General features: G+C 51.2%; 1 protein-coding gene across 2 annotated transcripts in view; it reads right to left on the bottom strand.

Annotated features, from left to right (window-relative positions):
• Positions 1 to 12,815, bottom strand: part of TRPM2 (transient receptor potential cation channel subfamily M member 2) — a 133,099-nt gene that overhangs the window by 96,539 nt on the left and 23,745 nt on the right. For both annotated transcript variants that reach the window (XM_063601262.1, XM_034948164.3), the window contains exons 7-10: positions 9,917 to 10,097; positions 8,229 to 8,290; positions 6,803 to 7,003; positions 3,247 to 3,349 (exon numbers count right to left, since the gene is read on the bottom strand). In XM_063601262.1, coding sequence (XP_063457332.1) covers positions 3,247 to 3,349; positions 6,803 to 7,003; positions 8,229 to 8,290; positions 9,917 to 10,097 — 547 coding nt within the window. The remainder of the gene's footprint in view (positions 1 to 3,246; positions 3,350 to 6,802; positions 7,004 to 8,228; positions 8,291 to 9,916; positions 10,098 to 12,815) is intronic.

Raw genomic sequence — 12,815 nt, 5'->3', positions numbered from 1 at the left:
CTTTGCTGAATTCATTTCTTAGTTCAGGGGTATGTTGTAGAATCTTTAGTTTTCTGCATAGAAAATTGATATGGTTAGGCTTTGTGTCCCCACCCAAATCTCATCTTGAATTATAATCCCTATGATCCCCATGTGTCAAGGGAGAGACCAGGTGGAGGTAGTTGGATTGTGGGGACAGTTTCCCCTATGCTGTTCTCATGGTAGTAAGTTCTCATGAGATCTGATGGTTTTAGAAGGGGCTCTTCCTTCTTCATTTGGCACCTCTTCTTCCTGTCACCTTGTGAAGACAGTGCCTTTCTTCCCCTTCATCTTCCACCATGATTGTAAGTTTCCTGAGGCCTTCCAAGGCATGCTGAACTGTGAGTCAATTTAACTTCTTTCCTTTATAAATTACCCAGTCTTGGGCATTTCTTTATAGCAGTGTGAAAATGGACAAATACGAAAATCATATCATCTGTGAACAAATAATTCTACTTCTTCCTTCCCAATTTATAAGTTTTATTTCTTTTTCTTGTCTAATTGCTCTGGCTTGAACTTCCAACGCAATGTTGAATAGAAGTGGTGAAAGTATGCATCCTTCCCTTATTTCTATCTTGGAGGAAAAGATTTCATTTGTTCTTATTTTTCTAATTACTTAAGCTGTAAAGTTAGGTTGTTGGTTTAAGATCTTATTTTTTAATGTAAGCATTTATAGCTATAAATTTCTCCATTAGCACTGTTTTTGCTATGTCCCAGTCTTTCACCATTGAACATGATATTCGCTGGGAGTTTTTCATATATGGCTTTTATTACATCAAGGTAGTTTCCTTTTATTCCTAATTTGTTGAATGTTTTTACCATGAAAGGGTGTCAAATTTTGTCAAATGTATCAGTTGAGATAATCATGGTTTTTTCCCCATCATTCTGTTAATGTGGTGTATTGATTAATTTTCATATGTTGAACCATCCTTGCATTCCAGGAATAAATCTCATGTAGTCATAGTGTATAATCCTGTTAATGCTACTGAATTTTGTATGCTAATATTTTGTTGAGGAATTTCGTATCAATGTTCATAATGGATATTGGTCTGTAGTTTTCTTTTCTTGTAGTGTCTGTCTTTGGTATCAGAATAATGCTGGCCTCACAGAATGAATTAGGAAGTCTTCCTTCTTGAATTGTTGGCGAAAGTTTGAGAAGGATTGGTGTTAGTTCTTTAAACATTTGGTAGAATTCACCAGTGAAGCTATCAGCCCTAAAACTTTTGTGGGGAGATTTTTTATTACTGATTCAGTCTCCTTACTACTTATAGGTCTATTCAGAGTTTTGATTTTTTTTTATGATTTAGTCTTGGTAGGTTTTGTGCTTCTAGAAATGTGTTCATTTCATCTAGTGCTATGGCTTGAATGTTTTCCCCAAAGTTCATGTGTTGTAAATGTAATCCCCAGTATAATAATGTTGGGAGGTGGGGCCTAATAGAGGTGATCCATTACAGGGCAAAGCCTTCATGAATGGATTAATGTCTTATTTTGGGAGTGGGTTAGTTATTTCAAGAGTGGGCTTGTTATAAAAAGCAAGTTTAGCTCCCTCTTGCTTTCTTACTCTCTTTCATGCATCTGTGTGCTCCCTTACCCTTCTGCCTTCCAGTGGAAGGGCATGTATGTGCTGCCATTCTGGAATGACACGAGGCAGGCCCTTGCCAGATGCTGGCCCCTCAATTTTGCCAGATGCTGACCATCCTCTGGGAAGGCAAGGATGGTCAGTGATTGATTTATAAAGTACTAGGTAGTTTATAAAGTACTTAGTCTGTGGTATTCTGTTTTAGTCACATAAAACAGACTAACACATCTAGGTTATCCAACTTGTTGGCATACAATTATTCACAGAATCCTTTTACTTCTGTAGAGTCAGGAGTAATGTCCCTACTTTCATTTCTAATTTTAGTAATATGAATCTTCTTTCTTTTTTCTTAGTCCAGTTAGCTAAATGTGTGTCAACTTTGTTGATCTTTTCAAATAACCAATTTTTCACTTTATTGATTTTCTCTGCAATTTTCTATTCTTTATGTCATTGATCTCTGCTTTGATCTGTACTATTTCCTTCATTCTGCTACTTTTGGATTTCATTTGTTCTTATTTTTCTAATTACTTAAGTTGTAAAGTTAGGTTGTTGGTTTAAGATCTTATTTTTTAATGTAAGCATTTATAGCTATAAATTTCTCCATTAGCATTGTTTTTGCTATGTCCCATAAGCTTTGATATATTGTGCTTTTGTCTTCATTGGTTTCTTGATTTCCCTTTTGATTTCTTCTTTCATCCATTGGCTGTGTAAGGTAGTGTTGTTTAGTTTCCACAACTTTGTGAATTTTCCACTTTTACATCCATTATTAATTCCTAACTTCAACTTGTTGTCAGAGAAGATAATTTGTATAATATCTATCTTAAATCTATTGAGAGATAAATTAAGGTTTAATTTGTGGTCTAATATGTAGTCTATCATCTCGCTGTTGGTGTGAGGTTTTATGCACAACATCAAGTCCTTGATAAGGGGAGTCTCAAATCAACACAGAAACAAGATGAAAGTCTGGCCTTTATCACAAAAGTTCCCTGCTGATCCCAGCCTGGGCCCACTCTGCTGAGCCCTTCAGAATCAGCCTGGGGCCGCTGACCATGGAGGGTGAGAAGCCCAGCATCGGGCGGGAGGAGCACATATAAGACCAAGGCTTCCCAGTGTCAGGTGCCAGCTGGGTAAGACAAGGAGGCATAAGCCTTCTCTCCTGTGGCATGAGAAGAGGACAGTGATGTTTGTGGCCTGGAGAATGGACCAGGCTAAGCAACAGAAGTTACAGAGAGAGCCACTACAGCTCATGTCCATCGCACCATTCCTGAGGCCCTGCTCTACCTCTACACTCTTTCCTGCATCAGAGGTAGAGGAGCTAAAGCAGCCAGCAAGCAGGAAGTTGAGAGAGGCAACTTCTGCACTCTTTCTTTCCACCCTGAAGTTTTATGAGAAATTATGACCACTACAAAGGTAAAAATGACACAGGCTGCACTCGGATTCCAGTTACAAATAAAGGAGCTCATACCTCTAACATCAGGTGACAGGCAGGCGCCCACCTGCACGTCGCCAGCTGCCCTCTGGCCAGGTTTTCTGACCAAGGAGGAATATTCTGGTTCCCAGAATCATGGCACTTCAAGACTAGAACTTGGCGTCCTCAGAGCTCACGTTCTGGCCTCCACCCCATTGCCCCCATGTTCCCTGACCCTCACCTTTCAGCAAGGCCTGCAAGATGGCCACATCCACGTCCTGCTGACCATCCTTGCCTTCCCGGAAGACAGTCAGCAGCTGCCGCCTCCGGACAATATCTTGGATCTGCAACAAGCATTTTCTAAGTGAGACACACAGTGACTCCTGAACCCCTGCCTCCTCCAGGACACATAGAATTGAGGCCCCGGACACAGCCAGAGCCTTGGGTCCTGCCTGCACTTGTGGCCAGGACACCACCACATCTCCTCTTGCCCTAGATGGTGCAGATGAAGATCCATGGGGACCAAATACATCATGTTCGTGAGAGTCTGTTGGGTGGAAAACACAATCCAAGGGCAACGGATCTTCACCCTGACGATAGTGCAGCTTCATGCGAGGCTGCTCCTCCTAGCCCTCCTGCTAAGCCCAGGCCACTCCTCACCACCTGCCTACCTGCCTATCTATCTGTCTACTTATTTATCTGTCTGTCTGTCGATCGATCAGTCGATCTATCTATCCATCTATGCATCTATCCATCTATCTATCTACATAATCTATCCATCTATAAATCTATCTATCCATCCATGTGTGTGTTTCATCTATGTATATATGTATGTATCTATCTACCTATCCATCTATCCATGTATCCATCTATCCATCCACATGTATCTATCTATCTATTGTCTAGCTATCCATCCATCCATCCATCTTTCCATCCATCCATATACACACCCACCTACCAACCATTCATCCATCCACTTACCTTTCTATCTACCTCCCACCCACTATCTATCTATCATCCATCTATCTATCTATCTATCCATCCATCTATCTATCATATCAATTCATTCATCTTTTTTTTTTTTTTTTTTTTTGAGACAGACTTTTTGCTCTGCCACCCAGGCTGGAGTGCAGTGGCACGATCTTGGGTCACTGCAACCTCCACCTCCTGGCTTCAAGCAATTCTCCTGCCTCAGCCTCCCAAGTAGCTGGGATTACAGGCGCCCACACCATGCCTGGATAATGTTTGTATTTTTAGTACAGATGTGGTTTCACCATGTTGGCCAGGCTGGTCTCAAACTCCTGGCCTCAAGTGATCCACCCGCATCAACCTCCCAAAGTGCTGGGATTACAATTGTGAGCCACAGTGCCCAGTCCATCCATTTTATCACCTGTCTGTCTATCTATCTATCCATCCATCCATCCATCTAATCTACCTATCATCTAGCTACCCATCTATCCCTCCATCCATCCATCCACATGCCCACCCACCCACCCACCATCCATCCATCCATCTATTCATCCATCCATCTTTCCATCCAGCCATCCACACACCCACCGATCATCCATCCATCTATCTACCACCCACCCACCATTCATCCATCCATCCATCCATCATGGCATCCCTAGCAGGTATGTCTACTACAGTTACTCCTCCTTGAAGCACCTTCCCCCTGTGTCCAGGGCGAGCAACTCCACAAACGCATCTTCCCATGGCTCCCACTGCTCCCAAAGTAAGCCTCAGCCTTCTCCCTCTGGCTCCCCAGGCCAGCCACACCTGGCCTCCCCTGCTTCTCTCCTCGTCCCCAGCCTGGCCCCATTGCCTCCACATAGACTCTGCCCTCACCTGGAGGGCTCCTCACACTCCACCTCCATGCCTAAGACCCCAACGGTGCCCCATCCCTCGGGGTCCAGCTTTCGTGACAACTCCAAAACACATCCTGAGCTCCCTGGCGAACTCCACCCTCATCCAGCAGCCAAAGGTCTCCTGGCTTTCAGCACCCCCATCCTCATACCGTAAAGCAGCTCCCAGCGTCTGAGCCCATAAAAGTCTCCTGGACTTCAGCCCGCCCTGTCCTCATAGGGTGAAGCAGCTCCCAGCGTCTGAGCCCATATGGACGCCAGGGCCTCGTTTCCTCGTCTGAGTCGAGCACTCAGTACCCCTACTTAACAGATGAGAAAGGCAAGGCTGAGCGAGGGTGGGCAACTTCTTCCTGGCCACAGCTGTGAGCCCCTGCAGGGAGGTCCCCGGGCCCCTCTGACGGGGCCGCCCACCAGCAGCAGCACCCGAGGGTGGCTCTGCAACTCCTCCACAGTGTAGACGGACACTCCGAGAAGGCGTGTTAAAGGAGCGCACTGACCCTGGCTGCATGGCTGGGCTCCTCCCCACTGAGCAGGAGCATCAGCGAATGCCGAGCCCCTGCTGAGGCCTGACGGCTGTGTGTGAAAGCACCACTTTCAGGGCCTTGGCTTGGCTATGGAGAGTGCATTAAAAATAAGCACCTTTCAACAACAGCAGATTAAACTCAGTTCTGAGAATTGCCTGAATAATTTATCAACCAGCAGAGAGAGGGCTCCAGGGCCCGCCTGACAAGTCCCAATGGCACTGGGAAGGAAGGAAAGCCGCCCTGACGTGGAGAGCTGAGCGGCCGCTCACAGCCGGACCGTGATGTTTTCACACACTGATCTGACGCTTGCAGCTACATCATGTTATTCTCCTGCCGGACAAAAACGCTCTCAGAAGACATCTGTGCAGAACGAGGTCACTCTGAGACCATCGCAAAGCACAGAAGGAAACAAGGTCACTGTGCCACCCACAAATCACCAGTCACAGGAACTCTGCTTCTGAATCGGCCAAGGGGGCCAAGACCTCCACCCGGCCCCTCCGACACCCGTGGTTCCTGAGGGTGCTCATTTTTAATCCACTCTCCACAGGCCCAATCTGGCCAAATACGTGTGTCCCTGCGGCCTGCAGCTGGGGGTCACCACTGCCCACAGAACCCAAATTAAACACAGTGGAAAGCGCATGTCAGCCACTCAGAACCTGGGGATGTCCCACGTCTGCAGGAAAGACACAGACAGAGGGCTCTGCCGGCCCTGGCTTGCTGGGAAAGTGAGGATGAAAAGGCCCCAGTGCCAGCCCCTGCAAAGAATCCTGCCAGGAATTGAGTCAGGTGACCCTGGAACCAGCAGGTACAGGGAGGGGAGAGGCTCTCCACTGGAGCCCGCCCCCCTGGTCAAGGGCTTGGTGGGGTGGCCAGGGCTGACCAACCACGGCCCTTCACAACGGACCCCCTCTGGAGGCTGGGGTCATGGCAGGGGCCACCCAAAATCTACCCCTGGACTAGGGCAATGGCCCCTCCTGAGGCCACTCTACATGCCTCCATTAATTCACCTATGAGGCTACAATCTGGACTGGACCCTGTGACCCACAGCCCTTACTCAGCAGCTGCCCTGCTGCCCGACTCGGCTGAGGCCTCCCCAGCGCCTGCCTCCCACCCCTCCAATCCAGCAGACCCTTTTCACAGCACCACTGAGCCCAGCAGTGTTCCCAGCCCACCCTGCTGTGCTGCGGGTGAGGTCCACACCCCCCTTTCATGTGCTGTCTTGGGATCTGACCTCCGGAACCCAGCCAGGAGGTTTACCACCTGGGCCCTGCCCTCTGCAAATCGCTCTGGCACCCGCTCAGACCCAGTGGGTTCTCCGCATCGGTCCGTGAGTCCTGGTCCTGCCCACCAGGCTGACAGTGTCTCTGCAAAGCAGCCACATGCTGGTGACCGTCGTGCCCGTCAGCCTCACCTTTTTGGTCCACTCGACAATCCTGCTTTCCGTGAAGGTCTCAAACATCTCCTGGAAGAACACGCTCAGTTTCTGCTGGATCAGGGAGATAGTGATGTCCGAGACAGGCAGGTTGGCCACCTGGGCAATGACGTCGGCCACGCGGCCCGAGCCCTCCACAACCACGCAGGGGGTGCCGTTGGTGGTGGCGTTGTAGATGGTCTGCAAGGCAGGTGGGGGTGTGAGCCCGGAACTGGGTCCTCGCCCCGCTCCGATGCTTTCTGAAATGGAGAATTCTCCAAGGCCAGCTAAGGGCAGGGCTGGCTAACACTACTCCGAGATCCACTGAAAGCACTTATTAGTTTGGTGGCGTCCCCTGCTCTGGGGGAAGAGGGAGCTGCCCCAACACACTGGGGGCTGCACACCTGGCACCTCTCAGGCCTCAGCTCCAGCAGAATCAAAGACTCCCAGCATTTTTGCCCATGGACCTGCAGACGTGAGGGCCTCGCAGCAAAGGGGACGCTGCATGGACCTGGAGTTACCGACCTCATAAAAGCCCACAGTAAGAGCAGAGCCATGAGGAGGGACCCTGGGCTCCAGGGTGTGCTGGACTTCGGGAAGGGACTGGACACAAAGCCGTCTGGCAGGAAGGACCCTGCCGTGTGCATGAGCATTGGCCTGGGGTAAGGAGGCGGGTGCAGCCGTCCCAGCAGAAGAGCCGTGAAGGGTACTTGGCACGCATAGGGAGTGGGGACCCAGTGCTCTATGGATTCCCATCCAGCCTCAAGCCCCCAAGGCTCTGTTTTGACCTCCTGCAATCATGAAACATAAACGGGACATTGCCTGTGATCCCATCCTTCACAAAAGCCCATACTCTTGCTCCAGATCCTCAGGCTATATGTCCTCGTACATTCCTACAGCAGGTGAGGTCACCTCGCACCCTGCACGCCACAAAGCAGTTAGGGTTAGGGTCGGGAAGGAAGGCCGGCAGAGCAGCGCATTCAAGCTGCCTGCCAAATCTGCGGTCACACAGCTGCGGGCACCACGGATCTGGGATGGGGGCCACGGCCCTGTACTTTGAAAAATGCTTCCTGGAGGAATCTTGGGGGCAGAGTTGTAGAAACCCCCTAGCCTCCCCAGCAGGTCCTGGGAGCAGAGGCTCCCCACTCACTCCAGGCCCTGGGGCCCCACCCTTTCCTTCCATGCCGGTCAATGGCCCAGTCACAGCCAAGCCCAGCCTCCTCCTCCAGGCACCTTCCTCCGACCCGTCCTCCACCCACCCAGAAGCAGCCCCGACACAGCGTAGATGCTCTTTCTCTTCTTCTGGTGGGCAAGCTCATCGCCCTCTTGCCAACAGTCTTGAGTTCTGAGACAAGCACTTTTGGACAGTCATCTGCCTGCAGCGGGACGGGCCCACACATGCCCCCTCCCACCGGGCCATACTCACGTGCAACGTGCCCGGGCCGCCCTCCAGCACCACGCACACGATGGGGATCTTGATGGCCACACCTAGAAAAAGCACACAGCCGAGTGAGGGCCACACCTAAACAAAGCACGGAGCCGAGTGAGGGCCACACCTGAACAAAGCATGGAGCCGAGTGAGGGGACAGAGGTGGGGGGCAAGACCCTGCACTGGGGGCACTCTCCCCTGCCCCCTGCCGGCTCCAGCCTAACCACACACTGAAGCACCTGCTGGGAGGCCTCTTGCCAGTGCTGAGTCGCCGTTTAAGGTCAAAGCTCCACATTCCCGGGGGACCTGCCTGTTGCACATCAATGAGCAGACTCAAGAGCCCCCCGCCACCCACACTTCCCCGCTCGCTTGCTTCCCATCCACCCCTGCCTGCTTTCTTGGGAGGGAGGGAGAGGGGCTATGGACAATCAGAGCTGAGGCCCCAAGCAGGTGGCACAACCTGCCACGCGTGGATGCGAGCAGCATGCGGCACGTCCATCCTGTGTCCATCCGCCCAGCCCCACCCTGAACTTCATCCAGCCCAACAGCAGTGGAGCCTGAGAAGGACTTAGCAACCCCTTTCCCCAGGCAGCAAACTCTGTCTGTGAGCCCCCCACGGGCCCATCGTCTTCACACACTCACCCACACATCCCACCCCAGATGTCCTAGTCAAGCAGGTTCTCAAAGTGTGGTCCCTGGTCCCTGAACTGCAGCATCACCCTCACCAGGGAACATGCTCCTACTAGTCAAGCAGGTTCTCAAAGTGTGGTCCCTGGTCCCTGAACTGCAGCATCGCCCTCACCAGGGAACGTGCTCCTAATGCAAGTTCTCAGCCCACCTGGAGCTGCTGAGTTGGACCCTGGGGCCGGGGCCCACAAGCTGGTGAGGAACCCTCAAGGGGAGTTCGATGCGCAAGGAACCCTGCAAGGGACCCCAGCCCACCCGGCCACAGGCCAGACACCTCCCGTTCACCATCTCCTCTTTGAACCCTCCTCAAGTGATATGCAAAACCCCGCACTTGACCTCCCGACGTCCTCAAACCCATCCCATCCCACCTATGAGGAAAAAGGTATCAAATCCTAAGTTTTGACTATCGTACATTCTGATTTCTGAACCTGAGGCCAGACCATGATCAAGGTTTAAAATAATTGTAGGGCCAGGCACAGTGGTTCAAGCTTGTAATCCCAGCACTTTGGGAGGGTGATGGGAGGATCCCTTGAGCCCAGAAGTTCGAGGCTACAGTGAGCTGAGATCACACCACTGCGCTCCAGACCCTGTCTCAAAAAAAATGTAGGTTGGCCCATTACTTGCGAGCACACAGGTGAGCTGCCAGCCCCCCAGACCGCCCTCCCACTGGCTAAAATGGGCAAGAGAAGATGACCCTCCTGGAACAAAGTATAAAGAGACACGGGAAAGAAACCCAGGAGTGTTCTGAGGACGTTCCGAGTACCATGAACATCCTGGTCGTGACCAGCTGTACCTGACAGTCTGACCAGCTCACCGCGCTCTCTGCCGAGTGCCACGAATGACCTGTGACCAGCTGTAACTGACACTCTGACCAGCCCACTGCACTCTCTGCCAAGCGCCAGGCCTGTTGAACGTCCTGGTCGTGACAGCTGTACCTGACACTCTGACCAGCCCACTGTGCTCTCTGCCCAATCACCCTTGAAAGCAAGCTCCCCTACCTCCTCTTTCCTTGGTCTGCTCCGATATGAACTTCTCCAGCCTGGTCCTCAGAGGAATCTCCACCCCGTACTGGCCGTGGGTCCCGTCGTCCACGAGGATGAAGTGAGAATGGTTGCTGTCTAGGCAGGTCAGGTTCCCTTGGCCATCCTCATCCAGTATGTACTCGGCGGGGAAGCTGCCCTGGGATGGCCAGGAAGCGTCAGACACTGCTTCTGGAAAGCTCTGCCTCTCTAACGCGAGCAGGCTGAACACCGGCCCCCACAGAGACCAGGTCCCAGTCCCTGGAATCTGTGGATGTGGCCTTATTGGAGAAAGCGACTTTGCACATGTGATCGAAACATGAGATTAACTTGGATGATCCGAGTGGGCCCAAAATACCATCACAGGTGTCCTTACAGGAGAGAGGTGGTGGGGGACACACACAGGAGAGGAGGCCGAGGGACCACAGAGGCAGGGGCAAGTGACATAGCCACAAGTGGAGAAAGCCGGACCCCCCAGGAGTGGAGGAGGCGGGGAAACAGACGTGTGACCCTGACTTCAGAGTTCTGTCCTCCAGACACGTGACAGACCACAATGCTGCTGTTTCAGGCTTGAGGCCATTTGTTACGGCAGCCACAGGAAACGGATACAGGTCTGGGGTGAGGAAGTGGGCTGCTGCTGCAACAAACACCTAAAAATGTGGAAGTGGCGTTGAAACCGGCAATGGGGAGACGACAGGAGGATTTAGAAGCACCATGAATGGAAAACGTCTCAACGTCCTTGAAGAGAATGTTGGTGGGAATGTGGTATTAAAGGCCTTGCGGAGATGGGCGCGGTGGCTCACGCCTGGAATCCCAGCACTTTGGGAGGCCAAGGCGGGAGGATCACCTGAGCCCTGGAGTTCGAGACCAGCCTGGACGACATAGCAGATCTCATGTCTACAAAAATGAAAAAATTAGCCGGGCATGGTGGTGCACACCTGTAGTCCCAGCTACTTGGGAGGCCGAGATGGGAAGATCACTTGAGCCCGGGAAGTCAAGGCTGAGGATTGCACCAACACACTCCAGCCTGGGCAACAGTGAGACCCTGTCTCAGAAAAAAAACAACTCGCAGTTAGGGCTCAGAAGGAAGTGAGGAGCAGGGCAGAGAGGGCTTTGTTGCCTTAAAGCAGGGGTCTCCCACCCCCTGGGCCATGGACTGGTAATGGTCTGTGGCCTGTGAGGATCTGGGCTGCACACAGCAGGAGGTGGGTGGTGGGTGAGCGAGCGAAGCTTCATCCCTATTTACAGCCGCTCCCCATCGTGTGTGTGACTGTCCGAGCTCCACCTCCTGTCAGATCCGCGGCATTAGATTGTCATGGGAATACTAACCTTACTGTGAACTGTGCATGCGAGGGACCTAGGTTGTACTCCCCTTACGAAAATCTAATGTCTACTGATCTGTCACTGTCCCCCATCACCCCCAGATGATGGGACCGTCTAGCTGCAGGAAAACAAGCTCAGGGCTCCCATTGATCCTACATTATGGTGAGTTGTATGATTACTGCATTATATATTACAATGTAATAATAGAAATAAAGTGCACAATAAACGTAATGTGCTTGAATCATCCCCAAACCAACCGCTTACCACCCCGCCCCCATCTGTGGAAAAACTGTCTTCCACGAAACCAGTTCCTGGTGCCAAAAAGGCTGGGGACCGCTGCCTTAGAAAATATATATATGGGCCAGGCACGGTGGCTCACGCCTGGAATCCCAGCACTTTGGGAGGCCAAGGTGGGCAGATCAGTTGAGGTCAGGAGTTCGAGACCAGCCTGGCCAACATGGTGAAACCCCATCTGTACCAAAAATACAAAAATTAGCTGGGTGTGGTGGCACATGCCTGTAATCCCAGCTACTCAGGAGGCTAAGGTGGGAGATTTGCTTGAACCCGGAAGGCGGAGGTTGCAGTGAGCCGAGATCGCGCCACTGCACTCCAGCCTGGGCAAAAGAGCAAGGCTCCATCTCAAAAAAAAAGAGAGAGAGAGAGAGAATACATATACTGGGATGAACAGAATTTTAGCAGAAAAATGAACATCACAGATGCTTCTGGTGAGGGCTCAGAAGGAAGTGGGAAATGTGGCACTGGAGACTGGAGGGAAGGCCACATTTGCTGCAGAGTGACAGAAAGCCTGGCTGAATTGTGCTGTGCAGTTTTGTAGAGAGCAGAACTGTAAATGATGAACTTGAAGATTTAGCCACAGAGATCTCCAAGCAAAGTGTTCAAGTTGTGGCCTGGCTTTTTTTCTTGCTGCTTCTCACAAAATGCAAAAGGAAAGAGAGAAATTGAGGGAAAAACTGACAGACGAAATGGAACCAGGACTTGATGATGTGGGAAATTCTCAGCCTATCCAGGTCGCATATAATGCAGAAAATGAAAAGAGATTCACTGTTGGAAAAGCAGACTCTAAAGAGAAGGCCAACAGCCAAGCGCAGTGGCTCACGCCTGTAATCCCAGCACTTTGGGGGCCCGAGGCAGGTGGATCACTTGAGGTCAGGAGTTCGAGACCAGCCTGGCCAACATGGAGAAACCCTGTCTCTACTAAAAATACAAAAATTAGCTGGGCGTGGTGGTGGGTGCCTGTAGACCTAGCTACTCAGGAGGCTGAGGCAGGAGAATCGCTTGAACCCGGGAGGCGGAGGTTGCAGTGAGCTGAGATCGCACCACTGTACTCCAGCCTGGGCGACAGAGTGAGACTGTCTCAAAAAAAAAAAAAAAAAAAAAAAAAAAAACAGAGAGAGGACCAAGGGTGTGTCTAAACAACCTCCTGCTAGTGATGAAGAGACTAGGCAAGGAGACTGCAGTTCACTCAACCATCTCAGAAGCCAGGAGTGGAGACAGCATCACAGGAAAGGTCTGCAGAGCCCTTTTTGTCTACTGG

This window comes from Pan paniscus, chromosome 22 (genome assembly GCF_029289425.2).
Source record: "Pan paniscus chromosome 22, NHGRI_mPanPan1-v2.0_pri, whole genome shotgun sequence".
NCBI lineage: Eukaryota > Metazoa > Chordata > Mammalia > Primates > Hominidae > Pan > Pan paniscus.
This window is presented reverse-complemented; position numbering and strand designations above follow the sequence as displayed.